The sequence below is a fragment of the Electrona antarctica genome (genome assembly GCF_951216825.1).
Source record: "Electrona antarctica genome assembly, chromosome: 16".
Lineage (NCBI taxonomy): Eukaryota > Metazoa > Chordata > Actinopteri > Myctophiformes > Myctophidae > Electrona > Electrona antarctica.
In genome coordinates, this window is record NC_136797.1 from 10,153,826 (window position 1) to 10,177,185 (window position 23,360).

Genomic DNA, 23,360 nt, shown 5'->3' on the forward strand with positions numbered 1-23,360 from the left:
CAATAAAGATAACTGCACTACACGTAATACTTTTGTACTGTGCTTTATGTGACTAGTGATAATTGATATCTACAGTACGACGTGTAGAATATTTGAAAGTTTATTCGCAGATATACTTCCCTATTGACAACATTCACAGAAATTACATATATATACAAATAAAGCTACTCTTCAGGCCCACTGTCTTTTAAAACAAATTGGTATCGGAAAAGTTTCAGAAATAAATATTTAAGCTAGCGTTTCCCAGCTGAGCATGAGCGGATCCTGGTCCAGCTTTGATAAAAAATCACACCCATGTGAAGTAAGTGGTGCAACTCCGGGGGGGGGGGGGGGTTCCAGACCCACAGGAACGCACTCAGGGTGCCGGCCCGATTCCGGCGAGCCGCCCCGCGTCCGAAACGGTTGAGACAGAGTTACCGTGTGGGGGTCCCTCTACTGTACTGTACTGGCACACCCAAAATCACCATATATACAGTTAATATGTGCGTGTGTTTGTGTTAGGTTGCTCACAGGTGGTGAAAAACAACCATGCTGTTTTCGTGCTCAGACGCACCCACCCACCCACCCAGAGACACACAGTCACTTAAGGAAGTGGTTGCACCACTTAAAAAATAAAATAAGAAAAGGATGGACTTCCTCGTTCTTTCACCCGACAGCTCATTAATGCATTTATGTAGCATTTAACTTCAGTCGGTTTGGGGAAAAATAACGTTATTTGTTGCACAGTTCTACCGAGTTCAGGATGTGAGGATCAGGCCAGGCCTGCCACTCTCTTCATAAGTGCACTCTGGTGCTGAGGGTTCATGGCCTCGTAGCTGTCCAGCTGGAGGGAGAAAGTGGCGTTTCCCGACGTCAGTGTCCGCAGGGCGGTGGAGTAGCCCTGCGATGGATGGAAACATGTTCAGTTAAAACCCAGTCTGGGCAGGGAACCCATTATGCATTATGTTATACCTTAGCTATTAAAAAATAGCAGATCTACAAGCTCATAGCGCGGTACCTCATACTTTATTGCTTAGTATGAGGTATAAAGTACAGCAGCCTTGTGTTCCTAAAAAAGAAAGATTGGGTAAGACTGACGTTATGTATCTTTCAGGACCTTTCACTGCTTTGTCTCAACCATTACTATATGGCTCTGGTCTCAGCCACCGCAGTAGATATTTTGACATTCCGTTTTTTTTAATTTATGTTGCCACTACTGTTGGAGCAGCCATAAACTACACAGGTTCATCCCAATGTTCTGGAGCATCTTTGTAATGTTAGTGTTAGTAAAAAGCAAGTAAAAGAGTAACGTTTGAGGCAGACTAACATCAGTCACTTTTCCATTCACTGTAGTAGAAGCTTGGTGCGGGGAAACCGCAGATGTGTCGTCTCCGCCTACAGGAAATACGTAGGCTGCGACCATGAGACCCGTTACGGAATCGGTCAATAGAGCGTGTGCATGTGCACATCTTGTTACCCAAATCACTGAATGCTCCTTTAAATCAAACTTTATAGATCGCCAACTACAATGCAAAAATAAAACCCTCATTTCTAGAGGGGTTTCCAAGGTGATTTCTTCTAACCCACCATCATCTCGGCCAGGGGAACTGTGGCGAGCAGCACTTTGTGGTCGCGCCGGCTCTGGATGTCCTTCACGGCCCCTCGGCGCTGGGCCAGGTCCCCCAGCGCCGTGCTCAAATGCTCCTCTCGCACCGTCACCTCCAGGGACATCATGGGCTCCAGGATCTGTCCCCTGGCTTGCTTAAGAGCCTGTAGTGTAAGTTCATGAATTAGTTGAAGTTCTCCGACCGTCACCACGACTGATTTCAGTCATTTTGGATTCAATAGAAGGTCTGCGTGTCTTCTATGAATGAAAGCATGCCAAAACTAGAAAAAGTGCCCCTCGGGGCACAGGTCTCCACCAGGGCAGGTCAGGTTGTGGCCTCCTGGTGGCGCTATAATAGGCCAATGTGAAAAGGGTAAAATTTCTTCTTACGACTTGGATGGCAATTGGATGATTTGAGGCATTTTGTTCCAAAAAAATGTTTTGCAAAAATCCACCTGTTGGTGGCGCTATAACAGGCCAATGTGAAAAGGTGGGATATATTCCTCAGCCTAGTAGGAACGTCTGTGAAAGATTTCACGTAAATTGCACGCTGCGTTCATGATTTGAGGCTTTTTGTTCAAATCGGGCCAATCCTGCACATTTTGAAAGTCACTGTTAGCCAATCAGGATGGAATATGCAATATCGGATTGATCTGACTTGATCACATGACTATAGAGATACTGTGTAACGATTTGCGGGATTTTTGGACAAAATATGGAGGAGTAATATCCAAAAATTTGTTTTACAAAAGTCGGCCTCCTGGTGGCGCTATAACAGGCCGTTCTGGAAAATGTGGGGCAGAGGTTCATCGTTGGCATCCAGGGAGTGTGTGTGCAAAGTTTGGCATGGATCGGGCCAACGGTACCGGAGATTAGCTGGTAACAGACGGACGGAAGGACACACACACACACACACACACACACGGACACACACACGGACGGAGTGCAAAACATACTCTCTCCCCATGCCTTCGGCCTGGTGGAGACAACAACCAGGGTTTACCAAAGTGCTGCAAAACGTATAGCAAAAAATATATACAAGAGAAAACAAGACTGCCACACAAAAACGTATAATATATACCAGTGGTTCCCAAAGTGGGGTCCAGGGACCCCCAGGGGTCCTTGAGGGAGTTCCAGGTGGTCCCCAGCTAAATGATAGTTTTGAACCAAATGGACCCCAACGGGTCCATTTTACCACTGCGCCGTGGCAAAGAAAAAATAAAACTATCATCCATTCAAACCATTTTTTTTTTGCAGAAATACAAGCTTGATATGATTTACAACCTTGCAGTGTCACCACTCCATGCCAGGCTGCAAGCTCGTCGTACGTCTGCTATTTTTGAAAGGCAGAAGGCATTTGTAGAATCGGCCTCAGGTCTAAATGAGTTAAAAACAATAAAAGTGGTTGGAATAACGTGTTCCTTCCACGCGCTACGTCCAACCAGGGAAACTCCCCCCTAGCAGGTGTAAAGGAGCGACTTGGACACTCATGCATGAAGGAAGCATGAGTTCAAGTCCGTTGCTCTCCCCAGGTTGGCGGAGGGTGTGTAGAGCCCCTGACACAGGGGTGAAAAATGGGTTACATGGGATAAAAACAAAACAAAAAACAAAACAATAAATGAAAGATTCAGTTGTATTATTATTATTTTTTTTTTTTACCTTGAGCATGCAGCGAGAGACACAGGCAGACACCATGGCTGGAGAAGTACCAGGTTCAATGCTCACTCTCTGGATCAATGTAGACACAGCCTGGACTGGATAACCTAGTAATGGGCCTGAAACAGCAAGCAGACAAACTACATCAAGACCCGAGGACGATTCTACAAATCTGACAGTTTTCTGAAAAACCCTATGTTTCTGTGTCAGTGGTTCTCAAACCTTTTCATGTCAAGGACCCCCAAATATATGAAATTGGCCGCCGACCCCCATCTGAAAATATGTTGTTCCAGGGACCCCCCCAGAAGCAAAGATTTGAGCTAAAAACGTCCGCTCTGAAAGAATATATATATTCAAAGATTTGCGGCACATTTTCATTATTTTTCAAAAATAGCAGACCTACAAGCTCATAGCTCATGAGCTTGTAGATCTGCTATTTTTCAACAGCTAAAGCATAACATAATGCTTAAAACACCAAAAGTGGTTCCCGCCCAGAATGGGTTAAAATCTGCAGCAAAATTATATACTGTAATATCATTGCTGTCGGGCAGAAACCTCCCATCTACATATTTAAACTTTTTGTTTTTTCGCCTTACTTGATCATACTACAGTGTCACAAAAAAGTATCAAAAGTTGCAGATCTTGTTTGAATTTGCTCCCATATAATTATAACTAAATGATAATTTAGTTATATATATTTTTTGCAATTGTCTTTGTCACCTAACACTGACAAAGAAACAGACACAATTAATTTAAATGGAAGAATTGATTGCACAACTGCAAATGGAAAAATAATATGCATGTGCAGAGATGTACATGGACGTCTATAATTCTCTATCTGTCTAAAGTCTAAACAGAAGAATACTTTAGAGGGAAACATTTATGTATATTTATGTGTGCAAGTATAATATCATCTGTCAGGTGGAAAGTGAAACCTCACATGTCCAAAACGGTTACTTTTCAGGATTCAAATTCAAAAACACCAAAAGTAGCAGATCGACAAACTCCAAAACGTGTCGTTTTGCACAGCATTTCGAGCTTGTAGATCTGCTACTTTTGAAGAAGACGACACGCTGCTGACTTCTATGGAATCCAAATGACAGTCAGAAATCAGTCGTGGTGACTGAGAACCTTTAACCTACTGTATGTACCTTGGAGGTAAGAGCTGTGCACTCCGTTGGTCACGGCCTCCTTCAGCTCCGGCGACAGCAGCCTCTCCACTTCCTCGTGGAAGGTGGGCTCACAGCGAGACGCGCTGCTGCTGCTGGTGGAAGAGGACACGTCATCGTCCTCCACGGGACACAGAGACAGCTCCACCGTCACCACGTTCCGTCTGCCCCCGACCTGGCGGTCCAGCGTGTCTGCATTGGAACAGTACCGAATGAATCGTTACAACAACAAATAGTACAGTACTGAGTACAGTATTGCATCCCACAGTATTGCATCGGGTGGCGGTGGTTCAGGGGTAGAGTGGCTGGATGGTAACCGTAAGGTTGCCTGTTCGAACCCGGGCTCCCCCAGAGTTACTGTCGAAGTGTCCTTGAGCAAGACACTGAACCCCTAATTGCTCCCGATGTGCTAGTTGGTGCCTTGCATGGTTTCCGCTGCCATCGGTGTATGAATGTGTGTGTGAATGGGTGAATTATAATGCACAATCTCTGTAAAGCGCCTTGGATAAAGGCGCTATATAAATGCACCATTTACCATTTAACAACAACCTTCATGTTTATATTGGACCTGTTGTACCAGATTTACCAGAGTTGGAGAAGCGTCTCCCCTGTATGTTTACATGTTGTACCTAGGCCTGTCACAATAGAGGGTATGCGCATGCATAAAGTGAATGGCAAATCGAGTGGCAAATTGAGTGGAAGGTGAATGTTTAACGTTGTTTAATGCAATCAAATAGGACTTTTCTGTTTGGATGTATGGGCTGTCAAGGCCAGACGGTAGTTTTTTTGCCACTCAGTAGGTGTTCCCGTATAACTTCCAGGTATGATGATGATGATGTCACGCGCATACCCTTTGTAATTAATCGTCTAATCGCAATTATTTGAGATATTCGCAATTATTTTTTGCATAATCGTAAAAAACCAAAACAAAAAACAATGTTTATGGGTTGTATTGTACCTGTAGCAGATACACGGTGCAGTATAGTCTCTCTGTATGCCACCTGCAGTGGACCAAGGTAGGTCTCGATGCCGTACTCCCGTCTGATGCGGTCGTGGATGATGTCGATGTGCAGCTCTCCCATTCCACACAGAATGGTCTGAGAATAGGTCACATTGAAAGGACACTGGAGGTTATTCACGAAGCCTTTCAGCCGCTTTATAAGACATTAGTACAATAAACATGATGGCTTATACAGAAACAGAACTACATCACATTTTTGGATGATTAAAATGTAGAAAGATATTATAAATGCCTTGAACATCAATAGTAATGAATCTTAATCATACAGCACGATGGCATTACCTGTCCAGAGTCGGGATCAATCCTGACTTTAAGGCTGGGGTCTTCTCTCTGAAGGCAGGTGAGTGCATTATCAAGATCTGGGAGGGGGGATACAAACATAAGTAAGGGCCTGGGCCATGGCTCAGTGGTCCAGGCACCTGGTCCTGGCAGTGTGCCGCGGGTTCGACTCCCGATCCCGACTGCCTTTACTGCATGTCTTCCCCCCCATTTCCTGTCAGCCTACTGTCTGTCCCTCCATAAAAAATATAAAATAAAAAGGTGAAAGCCACAAAAAAAACAAAAAACATAAGTAAGATCCATGTGGACCTGTTACGTGAGTGATCTATGGCCTTGAGGAAGTTCTAGGGGGTCCCCAGCTAAATGATAGTTAGAAACCAAATGGACCCTTATCGGTCTGTAACTCTGAGAGTGTACAAATGGGTCCATTTGGTTCCATTTGTACACTCTCAGAGTTACATTAACATTGATTTTACAATATAAATTGGAGTCCCAGAGATAGAAATGACATTAAATGGGGGTCTGTAGAATAATGCATATCAAACTGGGGGTCCTTGAAATTAAACGGGTTGAGAATCACTGCTAGAGCCGTCAAAATCTACTCTTATGGGGGTCCCTGGCATATCTTTTTCAAATGGGGCTCCATGGGCTCATTAGTGTCAATTTAGGGGTCCTTGACATGAAAAGGTTTGGGAACCACTGATCTATGGCGTGTTTATGACATGATCTGTCTCCAAGTGTGTGCACGGTTTCAGCCTGACCTGACCCTTGTGATAGATAGATACCCAGACAGACCGTTATAGACCAACCTCCTAAAGCACCACAGCGTGGCTAGTACAGGGTTTCTAACTTCTGACGTCATGTGGGTCTATGGGGTTTTCATGTCATCATGCTGACGCCATCATTTCCATTATTATGATGTATGTATCAGCATCTCCTGCACTCAGATCAGGAAACCTTGCCCAAATATGGAATCATATGTCATAGTCAGATACGTCATGGATGACGTCATGATGATATGTTATGTGATCACATGATAGTTGATAGTCTTCCCGCTCCACGATTTCGCTCTCTTCCGCTCGTAATTCTGATCCGTGTGACAGATCTCCTGAGGCACACAATGGCAAAGTCCAAGAACCACACCAGTCACAACCAGTCTCGTAAGGCCCACAGGAATGGCATCAAGAAGCCCAGGTCTGCGCGCTACGAGTCGTTGCGGGGGGTGGACCCCAAGTTGAAGAAGAACATGCGCTTCGCCAAGAAGGGGAACCAGAAGAAGCAGAAGGCGGCAACGAGGACGGCAGCAGCAGCAGCACCGCCACCAGTAGCTCAGGGGTAGAGTGGCCGGTAGGGCAGCCAGATGGAAACAATCATAGATATTTAAAAAAATAGATGCCTCATTGGCCGCTGCAGTTCGTTGGAGCGATGCGTGTTGAAGGAGAGGCGGAAGAATTTACACTGGGAGAGGAAGTACGCCGGAAGTGTGGAAGGCACGTTACGTCACCCTGCCACTCAAGTGATTACTGGCCAATCACAGCGCATCTTTTCCAGGACTTACAGACCCGAACATGCGCTCTGTGACGCACACTCATGCTTCCGTGGGGCTTCGCAAAGGAATCTCGGGAAAGTTTTGCCCTCCCTTGAGCACATACGCTCCAGAGCCGGAAAGGGTGTCTACGTTTATATATGTCTATGGGAACAATGAGGTTCTCTATGTAAAACGCTTTGGATAAAAGCGTCGTCTCACACCTTGCCCATCTGTCAAAGTTCTGTTAGCCTCGGAAACCCAGACGTTTGTATTTCCAGCACAATGGTGGTCCGGGCAGGGCATCCTAGGCTGCAATGCAGAATCCCGATCCCAACAACCTTTGCTGTGTGTCACTCCCCTTCTCTCTCCAGGCATAAAAGCCCCAAAAACTAATCTTACAATACAATTAAAAATAAAACGAGAAAAATAAAAAGGTTCCGTAGACTTTACCTTCAAAATAAAGCTATCATCGATCGCTGTCGGGTGGAAACCTCATTTGTCCAAAACCGAACTTTTCAGGGTTCAAATCCAAAACCGAACTTTTCAGGGTTCAAATCCAAAACCGAACTTTTCAGGGTTCAAATCCAAAACCGAACTTTTCAGGGTTCAAATCCAAAACCGAACTTTTCAGGGTTCAAATCCAAAACCGAACTTTTCAGGGTTCAAATAAAGAAAATAGTTAACACTGTTCAAGCGTTTGCTCGTGTGTGACGCTGTAGTATGATCAATTAAGGCAAAAAAAAGACATCTATGCTTTGGTTAACAAACGTTCCAGATCCACGATTTGAGTTGATCTGAATACGAATGCATATCGCAAATGAAATGAAATGAAATGGTCACCAACCTGCCTGTTTGGCCATGGTGGGAGGCTCTATTGTGCAGAAGAACACAGGCTCAGGGACCTCCACCCCCGACAGCACCGGACTGGCTTGACCTCCGTGTTTCGTCTCCCCGGATTCTTGGTGTGCCCGCCGGGCCGCGGCTGCAACGGAGGCCTTGGACGACACGATGGTGTCCCCCGTCACGGTCTACGCAACAGTGGAAAACACATCACGATGTGAGAAGGGAAGGAAATTGATAGATTACAATGAATGCACACAGTAAAATGCTCAATGGTTCATTTATCCATTTAACTCACTAAGACCTGAGGCTGATTACAAAAATGTCTTTGAAATCCTATAGTTTTCTTCCAGGCACGTCCAGAAGCAAAGATTTGAGTTAATGTTCGCTTAAAAAAGAATTATATATATTCAGTATGCACAAATCTTCTTAATTTTTTCACAGATGCTTTCCTGGTTTAGGGATTCCAAATTTGTTCTCATGCGGAGAGATGATCCCTAATGGAGAGATGATCCCTAATGAAGCAGCACAACTTTTGTGCCGCTTCAAATGGTGATGTTTTGGGTGACGCTACAGTACCTGCTTGAGGCCTACAGTCAGAGCAATGTTTCCAGCGGTCAGGGAAGAGATCTCCACATGCTGGTCGGCAAACGGCACCAGCAGTCTGCTCATCCTCTCGCTGCAAATGACACACGCACGCACATGTTTAATTTGTCACATGGGAAGGAATGCGGCACACAGTCGGCCAGAGCAAGTCGCGGCTATGCATTCGCTAACAAAAAAATGTATACATAAAGCAAAATAAAATCTCGAGTGATAATGTAATGATGATGTTTTAGGCCGACCAGCTGAAGAAATCACAGATTTGAGGCATTAAGGTTGCTTTTGACATTTCTGAGACCATTCGTGTTTGATCACTTCCAATACTCTTTCATCTTAAAATAACTAATGACCAAGAATAGCCAATCTGCAAGCTCACAGCACGTCGCAGAGTGACGTGTTGTGAGATTGTAGATCTGTTATTTTCGGTGCGCAGCATGCTTTCACAGAAGACACGCTGGCTTCTATGGAATCCAAATGACTGAAATCAGTCATGGTGACTGAGAACTTTAATCCATGTGTATACTGTAGTATTGCTTTCAGCCACTAGATGGCACTCTTTCATAATCTTTATCCCACGATTTTTTCACCCAGTGTCAATCATCTAATGTAATCCTGTGCGCTACACTTCCTCTACCAACCTGGGGGGGGCAGCGGACTGACCTCATGCTTCCTTCTATGCATGAGGAGTCCAAGCCGCTTGGACTCCACAGGGGGAGTTTCCCCGGCCGGACATAGTGCGTGGAAGGAACACGTTATTCCAACGAGTTCCTTAACCCAGTTTAGAGACCAGGATTACTGCATGTTTTTTGTGAGGGTACCTACTACGTACCTACCCTGAGGTCAGTGGGATCCACCGTGTACGTACGTGTTGTTTCTGTTGATGTTGTAGACAGCCGTCTGGGCCTTCATGGTACCGGAGTAGATGCGCAGGAACACCATGGGACCACGCTGCTTGTCATGGACCACCTTAAACGCTAGAGCACACAGGTCATCCTTGTACCACCTTCTGTAGAGAGAAAGGACCCCAGACATTATCTTAGAGGTGCCAAAATGGTTCATACTCCTATTTTACCGCTGTAGTGCCGAAATGATTTCGGCTCGTCAGAAATTTTCAGTAGCACCGAAGAGCCGACTTTAGGATGGTACCCGCCCCCCCCGAACCTCAAATGACGTCACATTGTAGGCTCTACAGAGCCGAACCGACTTTTATTCGGCTCTAAAATAGGAGTATGAATCGCGCCTTATCCGACACACCCAAAGACCGACATCATGTGGAAATCACCCGTCGCTCCCGACATGCGTTGGTCCGACATGCGTTGTGTCGTGCTTGCGGTTAGGTTAGGGTTTGGCGTAGGGTGTCGGTTAAAAAGCTGCAGACTCAAGCGCCTTCAAAAGCTCCTGCACATTAGACTTGAACTATGCAAACTATACCTTTACTTGTCCTTTCTTTCTTCCTGTATTTTGTTTTATATCTTGTAGATTATTTGTTATTTTCATTGCTATAGCAGTCTTAGTTTGGAGCATGCCACACCAACACTTGCTGCTTGTACTTGTATGAGTGAATGACAAATATATAGTTCACAAGAAAACGCCAAAATGGACAACCATTTTAATGGATCCTTAACCACTTAAATAAACCCTTATATGCTTCGTTTGGTCCCCCAAAGTCTACTCTTGGTCCTCCAAATTCTCTGAGGAGAATTGCAGCGTTGTTATAATAATAATAATAATAATAATAATGAATTTCATTTTTATAGCGCTTTTCCAAGTGCTCAAAGCGCTTTACAATGGTTCATTCATTCATACATTGGGATGTGAAGCGGCGAACAGTCAACGCCAGCGTCCTCACTTCCCACATTCACACACAAATGGTGGCGAGCTCACACCGACCGACTCATTGGAGGCAATGTAGGGTTCAGTGTCTTGCCCAAGGACACTTCGACATGTGGACAGGAGGAGGAGCCGGGATTCGAACCGCCGGCCCAGGGATCATTGGACGACCTGCTCTACCTCCTGAGCCACAGCCGCTATGCCTAATAACATGGATTCTGTGGACATTTTTAAAGGCCTGTTTTTAAACAGGCCTTTCCATAGCTGGCCTGGTTAAATGTTAAATGTTGATTGCTTTATTTTAACTCTATTTTGTCTTACTTTATTAGTGATTTAGTTCTTGACTAGTTTTATTGACTATTGAATTGTATTGTTGTTAAAGCACTTTGTGACTGTAATGGTCTGTGAAAGGTGCTCTATAAATAAACTTTACTTACCAACTAATATAATATGCAAAACATAGGGTTCATTTAGTGAAATACTGTATCCTGTAGGTGTGTGTGTGTCTATGCATGAATGAAGGGACTCACACCACATCGTGGTGCCTCTCACTGGGGTCAGGGAGGTACGCCGTGATGGCGTCCAGAAGAGGCTGAACGCCTTTGTTTTTCAGCGAGCTTCCACAGAGCACCGGGAGAGCTTTACGAGCCAGAGTCACACGCCGCAAGGCCTCCTGGAGCTGAAACGTGGAAAATAAAAGAGAAACCACGTCAAAATGGTCAACAACACATAACTCCTACAATGTTCTGATGAACATTGTTTTATCTGCAAGTAACTAAACAGGGTAATCATCAATCCTGTGTTCATTTAACTCCAATGGGAGTACAAATGGAAATTAATTTGATGTACCCTATTGTTCTGAATAAAAGACTGTTTTTTCCCCAATGGAAATATCCTAAAGAACCGGGTCGTACTCGTATTTATCTCACATCTTTTCTTCTGTGGCTTCCAGGCTTTTACATCACAGTGCTTTACCTTGATGGGAGGAATGGCATCACAATTATCAGCAAAGTCAGCCAGCAACAATTCAGCAAAGTCATCATCCAGATCAGCAACCTGTCAATGGCAACAACAGAAAGAGAACTTAAGTCAATAAAATAAAACTAGTAGAGTTCTCACACTGACAAAATGCTGCACGTTCTCTTTGTTTAATGGCGGTTCGGCGCTTCGATCAACATTATAGATCTCCATTCCTGAAGAATATCATTCTACAGCATGCTAATTGATACGTTGAACCGACAACAAACAAACCGAACGTGGAGCATATTGCCAGTGTGCAAGACTACATTATTTGATCTTATGTCGATCTTCACCTGTCCTGCACCTGGATGTGCATGTATGCACTAGCTCTCTTATGATTAGTAAATAGATACAGAATAAATCATACATCAGAGAAGATAGCAGTAAGGAGGATGAGACTAGCTGGCCACTGCCACCGACACCAAGAACTCCCTGCCAAAAAGCTTGTACTGTGGGAACCAACACACAGGCATCGATCGAGAGGACGTCCCACACCTACCTACGTGGACGTACTAAAGAAAGATGCTGGTGCAGAAAGCACAAATGAGCTGGCCAGATGTATGGAGAACCGAGATGACTGGAGATGACTGAGGACGACGTAGAGAGAGATACAATTTTGCTACCACAGACACAGTGGTCCACACTACAGTGGTGTCAATGTGAACCACTTGAACACTACGATTACTTCATTGACCCCAAGGGGTCCCTCAGGGGTTTGTACTTGGGACCTCTCCCCTTTTCCCTCTACTACACCAAATCTTTTCACTGAAAACAGCCGATCTACAAGCTCACCATGTCTCACAACACCACAAGTTTGCGAGCTTGTTGATCGATACTTTTCACAGAATGATCACTTATTATGACCTCTCCCCGTACCCCATCCCCATCATGTCACCTTCTGTTCCATTGATGCTTACGAGGCGACTGACTCAAGTTACTGTATGACGACCGTACAGGCTACAGACAGACCGGTCATTTTGTTCTCTATGTTTTTGTTGCATAGGCTTGTTTTTTGGTTAGTTTTTTTTTTTTTTTTACCACAATGTTAACCCATTCTGTACGGGAATCCCTTTGTGTTTTAAGCCTTATGTTATACTTTAGCTATTGAAAAATAGCAGATCTACAAGCTCATAGCGCTACGAGCTTGTAGTTCTGCTATTTTTGAAATATCTTGAAAATGTGGCGCAAATATTTGAATGTATTCTTTCACAGCGAACGTTTTTAACTCAAATCTTTGCTTCTAAGGGGTTCCTGGAACAACATATTTTCAGATGGGGTCGGTCAGGGTTTAGAATATTTTTTTTACATTTTGACGTCAGGTCTAAATTGGTTAAATGTCAATTAACATTGCATCTTTTCTTTTGACGGTATATTGTTTAGACTGATGCTAGGTTCCTGTTTTACCTGCAATCCTAGTTTAAACTTTACTGAGGCACTGCACTGTCTCTCTGCATTTGATGTGATTACCTTGCTTATTGGATAAGAGCTTCTGCTAAATGCCTAAATTGACAATTGTGTGAATGCCCAGATATAGAGACACTAGGGTTCCTGTGGATAAATGTCATGGATGTGACAATATTGTGACTCGTACGGAGTCGTACCCGCCAAATCAAGTCAGCTCTGGCTTCTTTAGCCTCTTGTAGGAGTTCTGGGTTATCGGACGGACTCAGCGGTTTCATCTCGAATGTACGTCCGTCGTCTTCCCGGGATGTCGTCTTCCAGAAGATTTTCTGCTTGGTTATTAAGTCAACCAATCCTGTGAAGCTCTTCCCACTACCGATTGGAATCTGCAAAATAGAATAGTTCGTTAAATTGAGCTTCATGTTCGTTGCATTAGTGCATGATTCACACAGAAACAGTGAAAGTTAAGCTTTACAGTTCTTTAGGAAAACAACATTGTAAATGCTGTCGTGTAATACCACATACAGTACAGTAGATTTCTGCACTTGAGTAGCTCACCGCATTTAATATTTGTATAGTGATTTATTCTTGATAATTACCTGAAGGAGAAGAGGAGTGGCATTCAACTTGTCCTTTATGCTCTCAAGTGAAAAAGATAAGCTAGGGGAAATAATTAAAGAGGTTTTAAAAGTTTGACTTCCACAACATACATCTGAGAAAAAAAAATCACACCTGTGTGAACTTTGTGAAGTGGTGCAACTCCGTGTGGGGGTCCCCGTGGGGGGGGGGGGGGGGTTCCAGACCCACAGGAACGCACCCAGGGTGTCGGCCCCATTCCGGCGAGCCGCCCCGCGTCCGAAACGGTTGAGAAATGACAGAGTTACCGTGTGGGGGTCCCTCTACTGTACCCTCCTGTACTGTCACTGTACTATACTGGCACACCCAAAATCACCATATATACAGTTAATATGTGCGTGTTTGTGTGTGTGTTAGGTTGCGCACAGGTGGTGAAAAACAACCATGATGTCTTCGTGCTCAGACGCACCCAGCCAGCCAGCTACCCAGGCAGGCAGGCACCCACACACATACTCACTTAACCCATTTTGGGCGGGAACCCCTTTTGGTGTTAGCATTATGTTATGCTTTAGCTATTGAAAAATAGCAGATCTACAAGCTCATAGCGCGGCACTCGGTGCCGCGCTACGAGCTTGTAGGTCTGCTATTTTTGAAAAATCAAGGATTTTTTGAATCTGATCTCAGGTCAAAATGGGTTAAGGAAGTGGTTGCACCACTTAAAAACAGTAGCCAGAAGAACAGTTGTAGTATAGCTTACTTTGCGGCAGGCTTGTCCATCTTATTAAGGAAACAAATACAGGGAACATGGTGCTTCTCTGCCTGCCTCCACACTGTCAGAGTCTGGGCCTGATGACAACACACCATAACATGAAAATACAGCACAGTACATAGATTAAAATATAGTGCATTTTGCATCCCAAAACACAGTTCATAGTTAAGGGATGCACTAAAACAACGACTATCCACGGGATGCACTACTGTACCGTTTTTTTATTCTAGTTTATTTTGATAGCTTTAGTTCTAATAATAATTTCTTCTTCCGTTTTCTACATGAATATAACCACATTATAACCATATAAAATGAAATGCTGCAATTTGTAAAAATGGCAAAATATGACTCCTAACGTCGTTGAAGTGGGACTCCCTGGGACTCATCTAAAAGACCATCCCTGCATCCTGGGACTCATTGAAAACCTATTTACATCACTGGCACAGATTCATAATGTTGTAAATCATATAGCAATTCACACGTCTATACTGGAGCTGGACCTATATATCGGTTTGGCCGACATATCAGCTATTATTTAACTTTTTTGATGCTTTTGTTTTCTGCTTTTATACTGCAAATGGAAAGGCTGTTTATCTAAGACTTAGAGAGGCTAACATCTACTAACCTCTACACGCTAACATCTACTAACCTCCACACCAGCAGAAGCATCAATCACTGCAACAGCACCGTCCAAAACACGAAGTGATCGCTCCACCTCTAGCGTAAAGTCAACGTGACCTGAAATCACACACACACACATCATTTATTTAATACATAATTTAAGACCTTTATTGATTCCACGAGGGACATTCAGTCACCCAAGACAGCACAGCAGTTAAGATACAGAATACAGCGAAAGAAAACCATACTGTACTGTATTATTTGATCCAGGACATGCTGTAGAATAGATTGTTTGATGAATGTTTTCTTTGCAGACTGCATTTTACCTGGAGTATCTATGAGGTTGATCCGATGGCCTTTCCAGTCGAAGGTGACTGCCGCTGACTGGATGGTGATGCCCCGCTCTCTCTCCTGGACCATGAAATCTGTCACTGTGTCCCCATCGTCCACATCTAACACACCAAGGCAAGCAGGATAAGGAAGAGAGAGACATGATGGTGTATGACTTCATTATCTGGCAGGGTTTCAGCTCCATTTCATTGACTTATAAAGTATCTGATACACGCTGAGGAAGGCTTTACGCCGAAACACGTCCGTGTTGTGATTGTCCGTGCTGCACAATATGCAATACATTAGCTAGCCCCGTACAAACAGACTCACAGATAAGACCCATTTCTAGACAGCTACTCAGACACACCATGAGAATAAGTCAATCACTAGTGTCCTCTCCTCACCTCCTAGTGCCCGGGTATACCCCGATAAGAATAACTCCATCACTAGTGTCCTCCTCACCTCCTAGTGCCCGGGTATACCCCGATAAGAATAACTCCATCACTAGTGTCCTCACCTCCTAGTGCCCGGGTATACCCCGATAAGAATAACTCCATCACTAGTGTCCTCACCTCCTAGTGCCCGGGTATACCCCGAGTAATAGAGCATCCTCTCTGTGGTGGTGGTCTTCCCGGCGTCGATGTGTGCCATGATGCCAATGTTCCGAATCCTGTAGGTTTCAACCATTTTAACAACAGTGTAGAATAGATGAATTGGGGTCCCAGAGATATAAATTCTATCAAATGGGGGTCCATGGTCGAATGCATGCATATATCAAACTTGGGGTCTTTGAAAATAAATATTGAGAATCAAATAAATGACTTCCATAACAATTTTTTAAACCTGATGTTTGCAGAATGCCACGACTTACTTTGATATGTCCGGAGTGACCAGAGTTCGGACTGACTTGACATCATCTAGGACAAATTAAACATTTAGGTACATATTATTAAGTAGCAATTTAATGATGGGACAATATCTGGTCACCAAACAAGGAACGCAAACATTCCAATATGCCGAACCGAGAGCTACAAGAAATCACCAATCCACCAAATCAAATATGTGCAGACTGTTTAAACGATAATGGGTTTGAGTGGATTTGAGTGTTTTATGTTATTACATTTTTAGATATTCAATTGCATTATTTAGATTTGAAGTTTTATATACACAAAAGAATTCAGTGTTTCAAATAACACCTGTCTTTTTAGACATGTGATCATGCTCAAAGCAGAATAAACATAAACATAATATGCTGTTACAGAAAAACAGACATTTGAATTAAAATCTAAACTGATACATTAAAACTGAAGCAAACATACCTGGCAAAAAGCTGTATTGTCTTTGTGCATGATGATTCAGTCTCCATCTGCACACATGACTAAATATTAAGCTCCTACCCTGTTGAATATCAATGAAACCATTTTTAGAACGAGAATATTATTTAAATGGACTTGTAATCATGTAATCACAAATACTATCTTACCCAAAGCATGACTCCAAAACTCCCACAGGCTTTAAGTCGCATCGTAAAATGAAACGAACTCAGTCCTTAAAATATGACAGCTGATCCACAGCATTGGTGAAGTGATCTAAAAACACACAGCATTTACATAAGATTAGTATGAATAGTACACTTATAATTGATCACACTCAAACAAGTCGTTCGTGTAGTTAATGGGTGTTTAAATAGATTCATATTTAAGTTATTTTAAGTGATAATAAATAATGACACAAACATTTAACACTCACATTGAGCTGCAACCTCAGTTCAAACGTCGATGGGTCGCTCAAATACATCCCTGAAAAGATGTATCCACTTACATGCGGTTCCTGTTTTTTAAAGAAAGGGTTGTTACTTATAATGTTACAAACGGGGGGGGATTAGATTATTTTTTTTAAATGACCGCCTGATTTATGGTTGTTTAATCTGAGCCAATATTGTGATATATTATTATATTATATGTATGTCCTGCTGGGACCGTGTTGATTTGTTACCATAGTTTCCACCCGGTGACACTCAACGGACGCACACGTAGACATGCGTTGTGCATGACGTACTTCCTCTCAAATATCAACTCGGGGAATATAACAGCTTTTCCCTGGACGTCAACACGAATAATACCAAAAACCCCAACATCCATCTAAAGACCACAGCCGAAACCCCGTCACCGTAACTGTTAACACACAAGACACCGACATGGTAAGAAGTTATACTTTGGTATTTCGCTCCGTCGTACTTTTTTAAGTCGGTCGTGTCAAAAACATGGTAGCATATTGTGCTAACAGCCTTTAGCTACATGTGGCAGAGTGCTGGGTACTGAATGTGCTGCTATGTTTGACATTTTAAATAATCTGTTGGGTGTTTGGATATATATGTGTGTTTATCAGCTGAACGCTCTAATGGAAAATTGGCGAAATGTTTTAAAAAAAAATCCAACTATAATAATAATAAACTTTATTTGTATAGCACCTTTCATACATAAATGCAGCTCAAAGTGCTTCACAGGGCAGGACACAAAAATAGAATACAATAAAACACAGTCAAGTAGTTAAATGCTTTGAGTAAATATGGCTTTATGATGAATTCCTGTTCTGTTCTTTGACTATATATAGAACTAGAAGTGTCTATTTGTACGTCTCTAATTGTTTTGATGAATTGAACAAGGTGGACCCTCTTGTAAACAAGTGTAATGCTTAATTGGGTCGTCCACTCACAGTTAACAGTCTTTGTATTGAGTTTGTGCTTGAAATGTACTGTAATTCTGCAAACTGTTAATACATATTTCAATCAATCAATCAATAGTAATGTGAAGTAGGGCTGGTCATATTCATACATTAATAGATTGATTGAATTATTCATCCAAATATATATAATTTTTGGCTGTCCTTGATATGAAAATTGATCTACCAACATAAGTTTTTCAGAAAACTGGCCTCAGGTCTTATTGGATAAATTGAGTTAACACTAAATTAGATCAATAGAATAAATTCATTTAACACTCAATTAGATCAATAGAATAAATTCAGTTAACACTCAATTAGATCAATAGATGAGTTCAATTGAGTTAACACTCAATTTAACTAAATTTCAAAGGAAATCTAACTCAATCCGTTTGCTTTTGTTTTTTTTGTGTCCTCTGCAGCCTCAGAACGAACACATTGAGTTAGCCCGCAAGCGGCATGGCTACCGCCTGGATTACCACGAGAGGAAGAGGAAGAAGGAGAGTCGTGAGGTTCACGAGCGCTCGCACAAAGCCAAGAAGATGATCGGACTGAAGGCCAAGCTCTACCACAAGCAGAGGCATTCTGAGAAGATCCAGATGAAGAAGACGTGAGTACACACACACATCAGTCCCATGCCTATTTTAAGCACCGTCGCATGGCGGCCGAAAATAGCCAACCTGATGGATAACTTTGAATTTAACCCATTTAGGCCCGCCGTCGAAATAAGAAAAACGTTGGCTCTGAAAGAATATATATTCAAAGATTTGCTATTTTTCAATAGCTAAAACACCAAAACAGAATGGATTAACAAATGCGTCTTAAAAAGATTGAGTAAATCAATTTACCATATTTCGTCATTTGCATATTTAGGTCCTTGTCAGTGTCCCACAGATTTCTTTATTAAAATTAAAGTTTCCAAATTATGTGAGTTGAGGGAGTTGTGTTAATTTCCGCTTTAGAACTTTAATTAAGGTGATTTGAGGTGGAACATGACGATCAAAACAAAAACAACATAGCTGCTATAACCTGAAGAAGTGATAAAAAAAGTATTCATTGAGGTAACCTTTGATGGAGTTAAAACCTTATCTATGATGGCGGATATAAACATGCTGTTCCTCACCTTGATGGCGGATATAAACATGCTGTTCCTCACCTTGATGGCGGATATAAACATGCTGTTCCTCACCTTGATGGCGGATATAAACATGCTGTTCCTCACCTTGATGGCGGATATAAACATGCTGTTCCTCACCTTGATGGCGGATATAAACATGCTGTTCCTCACCTTGATGGCGGATATAAACATGCTGTTCCTCACCTTGATCGAAGAATCATTAAGTGAAAAATAACCGTACTCTGAACTGTGGCCAAAACAATATTTAAGCATTGCTTTGGAAATTAAAACCATGTTGACTTGTTCTTTCACATGTTTGCAGCATCAAAATGCACGAACAGAGAAGGACCAAGCAGAAGAATGATGACAAGACCCCCGAGGGAGCCGTGCCAGCCTACCTGTTGGACAGAGAGGGACAGTCCCGTGCCAAGGTCCTCTCCAACATGATCAAGCAGAAGAGGAAAGAGAAGGCTGTAAGTCACTTCAATTCTCCTTGGATCCGAGGCACTGTGGGCGCACTCTGAATGGCCAGTTATATGTGCTGCCTGTCTACTAATTGGCGTTTAAACTGGGACTGCAAATATAGAACATTCTCTACTATAATTAGTCTATAACTATAAAAAAATCACACCCGTATGAACTGAGTGGTGCAAGGTCTTATATAGCCTGATCAGCTGTGGTCTGACGTAATGTCAGTGACCATAGTAACCATGCTCACCTGTGCACGGACACGCACACACGTACACGGACACGTACACAGGTACACAAACATACAGACAAAGCTGGTTGTTGGAGTGGTTTGCACCACTCAAAAATAAACGATAGTAAAAAAAAAACAACTCAATTAGAACTGGTTGTTTGAGTTCGCAGTGGTGTCCGGTGATTCTGTCTCGTACGGAAAGGCGTTGGAGTCTCTCGTGAGGAGCGTAGTAAATACAGCTTGCATCTCTTTCATCTGTAATGATTACTCGTTATATAGGGCTTGGCTGGATGATGATGCCAGTCGTCTATAGCCATTGACCTGATGTCAACTCTTTTGTTTCCATATATGAAGCTCTAGGTCAGCCCGGGCCAAGTCTGGAGATTGTAATGTTAGTTAGTAAGATATGTGGGATATCTCCATATTTGGAGATAGTGAGAGCCTTCGTTACAGATAGTGTCAGCCCTAAAGTAAACGGACATACTGTGCTAGTAAAAATGAAACTAATTGTCTTTTCTTTCTTTCCTGTAAAGGGTAAATGGGAGGTACCCCTGCCAAAGGTGCGAGCCCAGGGAGAGACGGAGGTGCTCAAAGTCCTCAAGACAGGAAAGAGGCAAAAGAAAGCCTGGAAGAGAATGGTCACCAAAGTGACCTTTGTTGGCGACGGCTTCACCCGAAAGCCTCCTAAATATGAGCGTTTCATCAGACCCATGGTAAGAACATGAAACACTATGTACTGCGTTTTTCTGTGTGTATGTTTAACCCATTTTGGGCGGGAACCCCTTTTGGTGTTAGCATTATGTTATGCGTTAGCCATTGAAAAATAGCAGATCGCGCGCTATTCTACAAATGCCTTCTAAATCAGTAGTTCTCACACTTTAAATTTTTTTCAAAATTATGTTAAAAAATAGCAGATGTACAAGCTCGCAACGCAGCACAAAGTGACGCGCAGTGAGCTTGTCTGTCTGCTATTTGTGAATAGCCAACGCAAAAATGTAAAATGACAGATGCTTTCCTGTTTTGTTTTAAAAAAATACCTTACTATTTTCCATCTCCTCCAGGGCTTGCGTTTTAAGAAGGCCCATGTCACCCATCCAGAGCTGAAAGCCACTTTCTGCCTGCCCATCCTTGGAGTGAAGAAGAACCCTTCATCTCCTCTCTACACGTCCCTAGGAGTCATCACCAAGGGAACCGTTATTGAAGTCAATGTCAGTGAGCTGGGCTTGGTTACACAAGGAGGAAAGGTCATCTGGGGTGAGTCTTCAGTTAATGTGTTTTTAGTCTCTGGAAACGTAGCGTCCCTATTCTGGGCCAAACATTTGGCAAAAATAGCAGATCTAAAAGCTCATTGTCAAATTCTACATCACACACATCCTGAGCTTGCTGATCGGCTATTTGTCTGAAGATATTTGGTCTACAGGGAAAATTAGGTCCTAGTGTAGGGTTACCTTTAACCAAAGTAAGTGGTTAGAGGTTGAAAATCCATATACTGATGTGACCTCTTCAAATAAGCAGCAAATGTAGTTTGTAGAACTAAAGTCTGATGAACTGGTTACTGGGGAACCTAATATTATACTCATCGAAGTGATCACACTCATGTGAAGTGAGGCCTGAGCGCCAGGTAATGTTTGTTTAAAGTGCTCTAAACAAACATTAAAAGTTCATAGACTTGGCTGCCACATGACGTAATTTCTGAAAGCCAGATGTTGGAGGGGCTAGCGCCCCTCAAAAACAACAAACGTGCATGGCTCTGCATTGAACTGCAGTGTACATCCTGTACACTGCAAAGCACTTTATTGTGGTGTACTATGCATATGTATAAGTGGTACAGTATGGTGTAGCTTTAAAGGTCTTTTCTTTTTGTTATTCCCCAGGTAAATATGCCCAGGTGACAAATAACCCAGAGAACGACGGCTGCATTAATGCTGTTCTGCTCGTGTAAAAGGACTCATCTATACAGACTGTACTTGGTTACACCACTCTTAGTACATTTGGCCTGTGCTGCCGGACAGGACTAAGAAAACAGGGGTTCAACAACACATGGACGGAGCATCGAAGGACGGGATCATCTGAGAAGCGTCTAGAAGGCTGACTGCCATTTTGAAGATATTTCTGTAACGGAGCTAATACTCGAAACAAAATAAAACGGGGTTGTGTTGACATTTAATGTGTGACATTTTGTAATAAACCGAGTAAAGCAAATCCAAGCCATGTTTATTGATGCCTTAAGGCTTAAACCTTAAACACAGAAATAAAGATGTATAATAGAAACACGTTTGCCATTGGGAATTGTGTCTTTGTCACTGTTTCTCAGTCTGTGGACGATTCCGGGGGTCAAAATGGAGTGTTTGTAACTCCATGGAACATTTGGATGGATGGGTACACTCTCAGAGTTAAACACTGAAGATTTTACAGCATTTAATGGGGTCCCACTTACAAACAAACTGCCCTCCCACTCTGGGTGTTTTGGTGTAAAGCACATCAAAGCCTACAAAAGCCTAGGTGTTTGTAAAGATGATTTTAAGCTGGCAATTGTAACAACTGAGGAGGTACCTAAAGGGGAATACCACTCATTTTCAACATTTTACTATGTCATTAATATAACTTAGGTGTTATAATAAAAAAAATCCCCCCCATTCTGTGTTTCCTAGAACTGGAGGTCTGAAAAAAATCATTAACATGATGAATCACATCTTGATGTCATGTGATGACGGCCCGGCCGGCCTATCGTGGTTAATTACCTCACCAGAGTAGGGCCTCATTCACACGTACCAAACACCAATCAAGCAAATGTTTGGTCGTTTTTTTTGGGCCACCACAATGCTTTTCCAATGGGAGTCACAATGTTTGGTCAAACCAGGTGACTCCCATTGGAAAAGCATTGTGGTGGCCCAAAAACGACCAAACATTAGCTTGATTGCTGTTTGCTACGTGAATGAGGCCTAGGTTGGCAGAATGTGTGTGTTGTGTTGTAATCAATGTGAAACAGTGTGAGAACCAATTAAAGGATGAGCCATGCAGGGGAACTTCTGGAAGGGATTTCGGTTTACTAGACCGGTTAATCTTATGATCTCCCTGTCTCCGAGTCATCTCCATCGTTGGTCATTATTGTCTCAGTGCTCATGACAGTGTTGTCTGTCAACTAAAACGAAGACGAAAAAATGTTTCACATGAGGAAAACTACATGGAAACGAAGCTATGATGACTAAATATGTTGACAATTTCGTCGACAAATAAAAACTAGACTAAAATGTTAGGAAGGGACCAGTGGACAAGAGATCCAGTATAAGTCATTTTACACTTGGTTGCGTGCTGTAAATAGCAGATCTACAAGCTCACAATGCGTCGCGTTGTGAGCTTGTAGATCGGCTATTTTCAGCAAGTGTAATAACAGTCATTACGACAGCATCAAAGCCCGCCAAAATATATTTTAATTCGACTAAATCTTTTGAAATTTAGTAGACTATAACTAGACTAACACTAAAACATCCCAGGTGACACAAATGTGACAACTACATGTAAACTATTCAAGAGACTATGACTAAAACAAAAATAAAAATTTGCTGTCAAAATCAACACTACAAGGAGGGAGTG

At 42.7% G+C, this 23,360-nt stretch overlaps 2 protein-coding genes across 3 annotated transcripts; one reads left to right on the plus strand and one right to left on the minus strand.

The window, feature by feature from the left end:
• Positions 1-84: 84 nt before the first annotated feature.
• gfm2 (GTP dependent ribosome recycling factor mitochondrial 2) lies at positions 85-17,125 on the minus strand. 2 transcript variants are annotated; one of them, XR_013791831.1, is made up of 22 exons: positions 16,978-17,125; positions 16,712-16,817; positions 16,548-16,626; positions 16,100-16,145; positions 15,801-15,898; positions 15,225-15,350; positions 14,927-15,015; positions 14,266-14,354; positions 13,532-13,592; positions 13,133-13,318; positions 11,487-11,567; positions 11,042-11,190; positions 9,547-9,687; positions 8,658-8,757; positions 8,083-8,266; positions 5,714-5,790; positions 5,369-5,507; positions 4,393-4,602; positions 3,245-3,360; positions 1,567-1,749; positions 602-880; positions 85-273 (listed from the first exon to the last, which is right to left on the minus strand). XR_013791831.1 is itself a non-coding variant. In XM_079523590.1 (21 exons), the coding sequence occupies exons 2-21, from the start codon at positions 16,751-16,753 to the stop codon at positions 752-754; spliced, it is 2,325 nt and encodes a 774-aa protein (XP_079379716.1). In that variant the 5' UTR covers positions 16,754-16,817; positions 16,978-17,125; the 3' UTR covers positions 579-751. The 2 variants fall into 2 exon arrangements, 1 of the variants encoding a protein (XP_079379716.1); XM_079523590.1 differs by lacking the exon at positions 85-273 and having other exon boundaries at positions 579-880.
• Positions 17,126-17,272: 147 nt separating this feature from the next.
• nsa2 (NSA2 ribosome biogenesis homolog) lies at positions 17,273-22,055 on the plus strand. Its single transcript, XM_079523595.1, has 6 exons — positions 17,273-17,428; positions 18,372-18,559; positions 19,389-19,539; positions 20,300-20,479; positions 20,828-21,020; positions 21,641-22,055. Exons 1-6 carry the CDS (start codon positions 17,426-17,428, stop codon positions 21,706-21,708), a joined length of 783 nt encoding a protein of 260 aa, XP_079379721.1. The 5' UTR covers positions 17,273-17,425; the 3' UTR covers positions 21,709-22,055.
• The last annotated feature ends 1,305 nt before the right edge of the window (positions 22,056-23,360 follow it).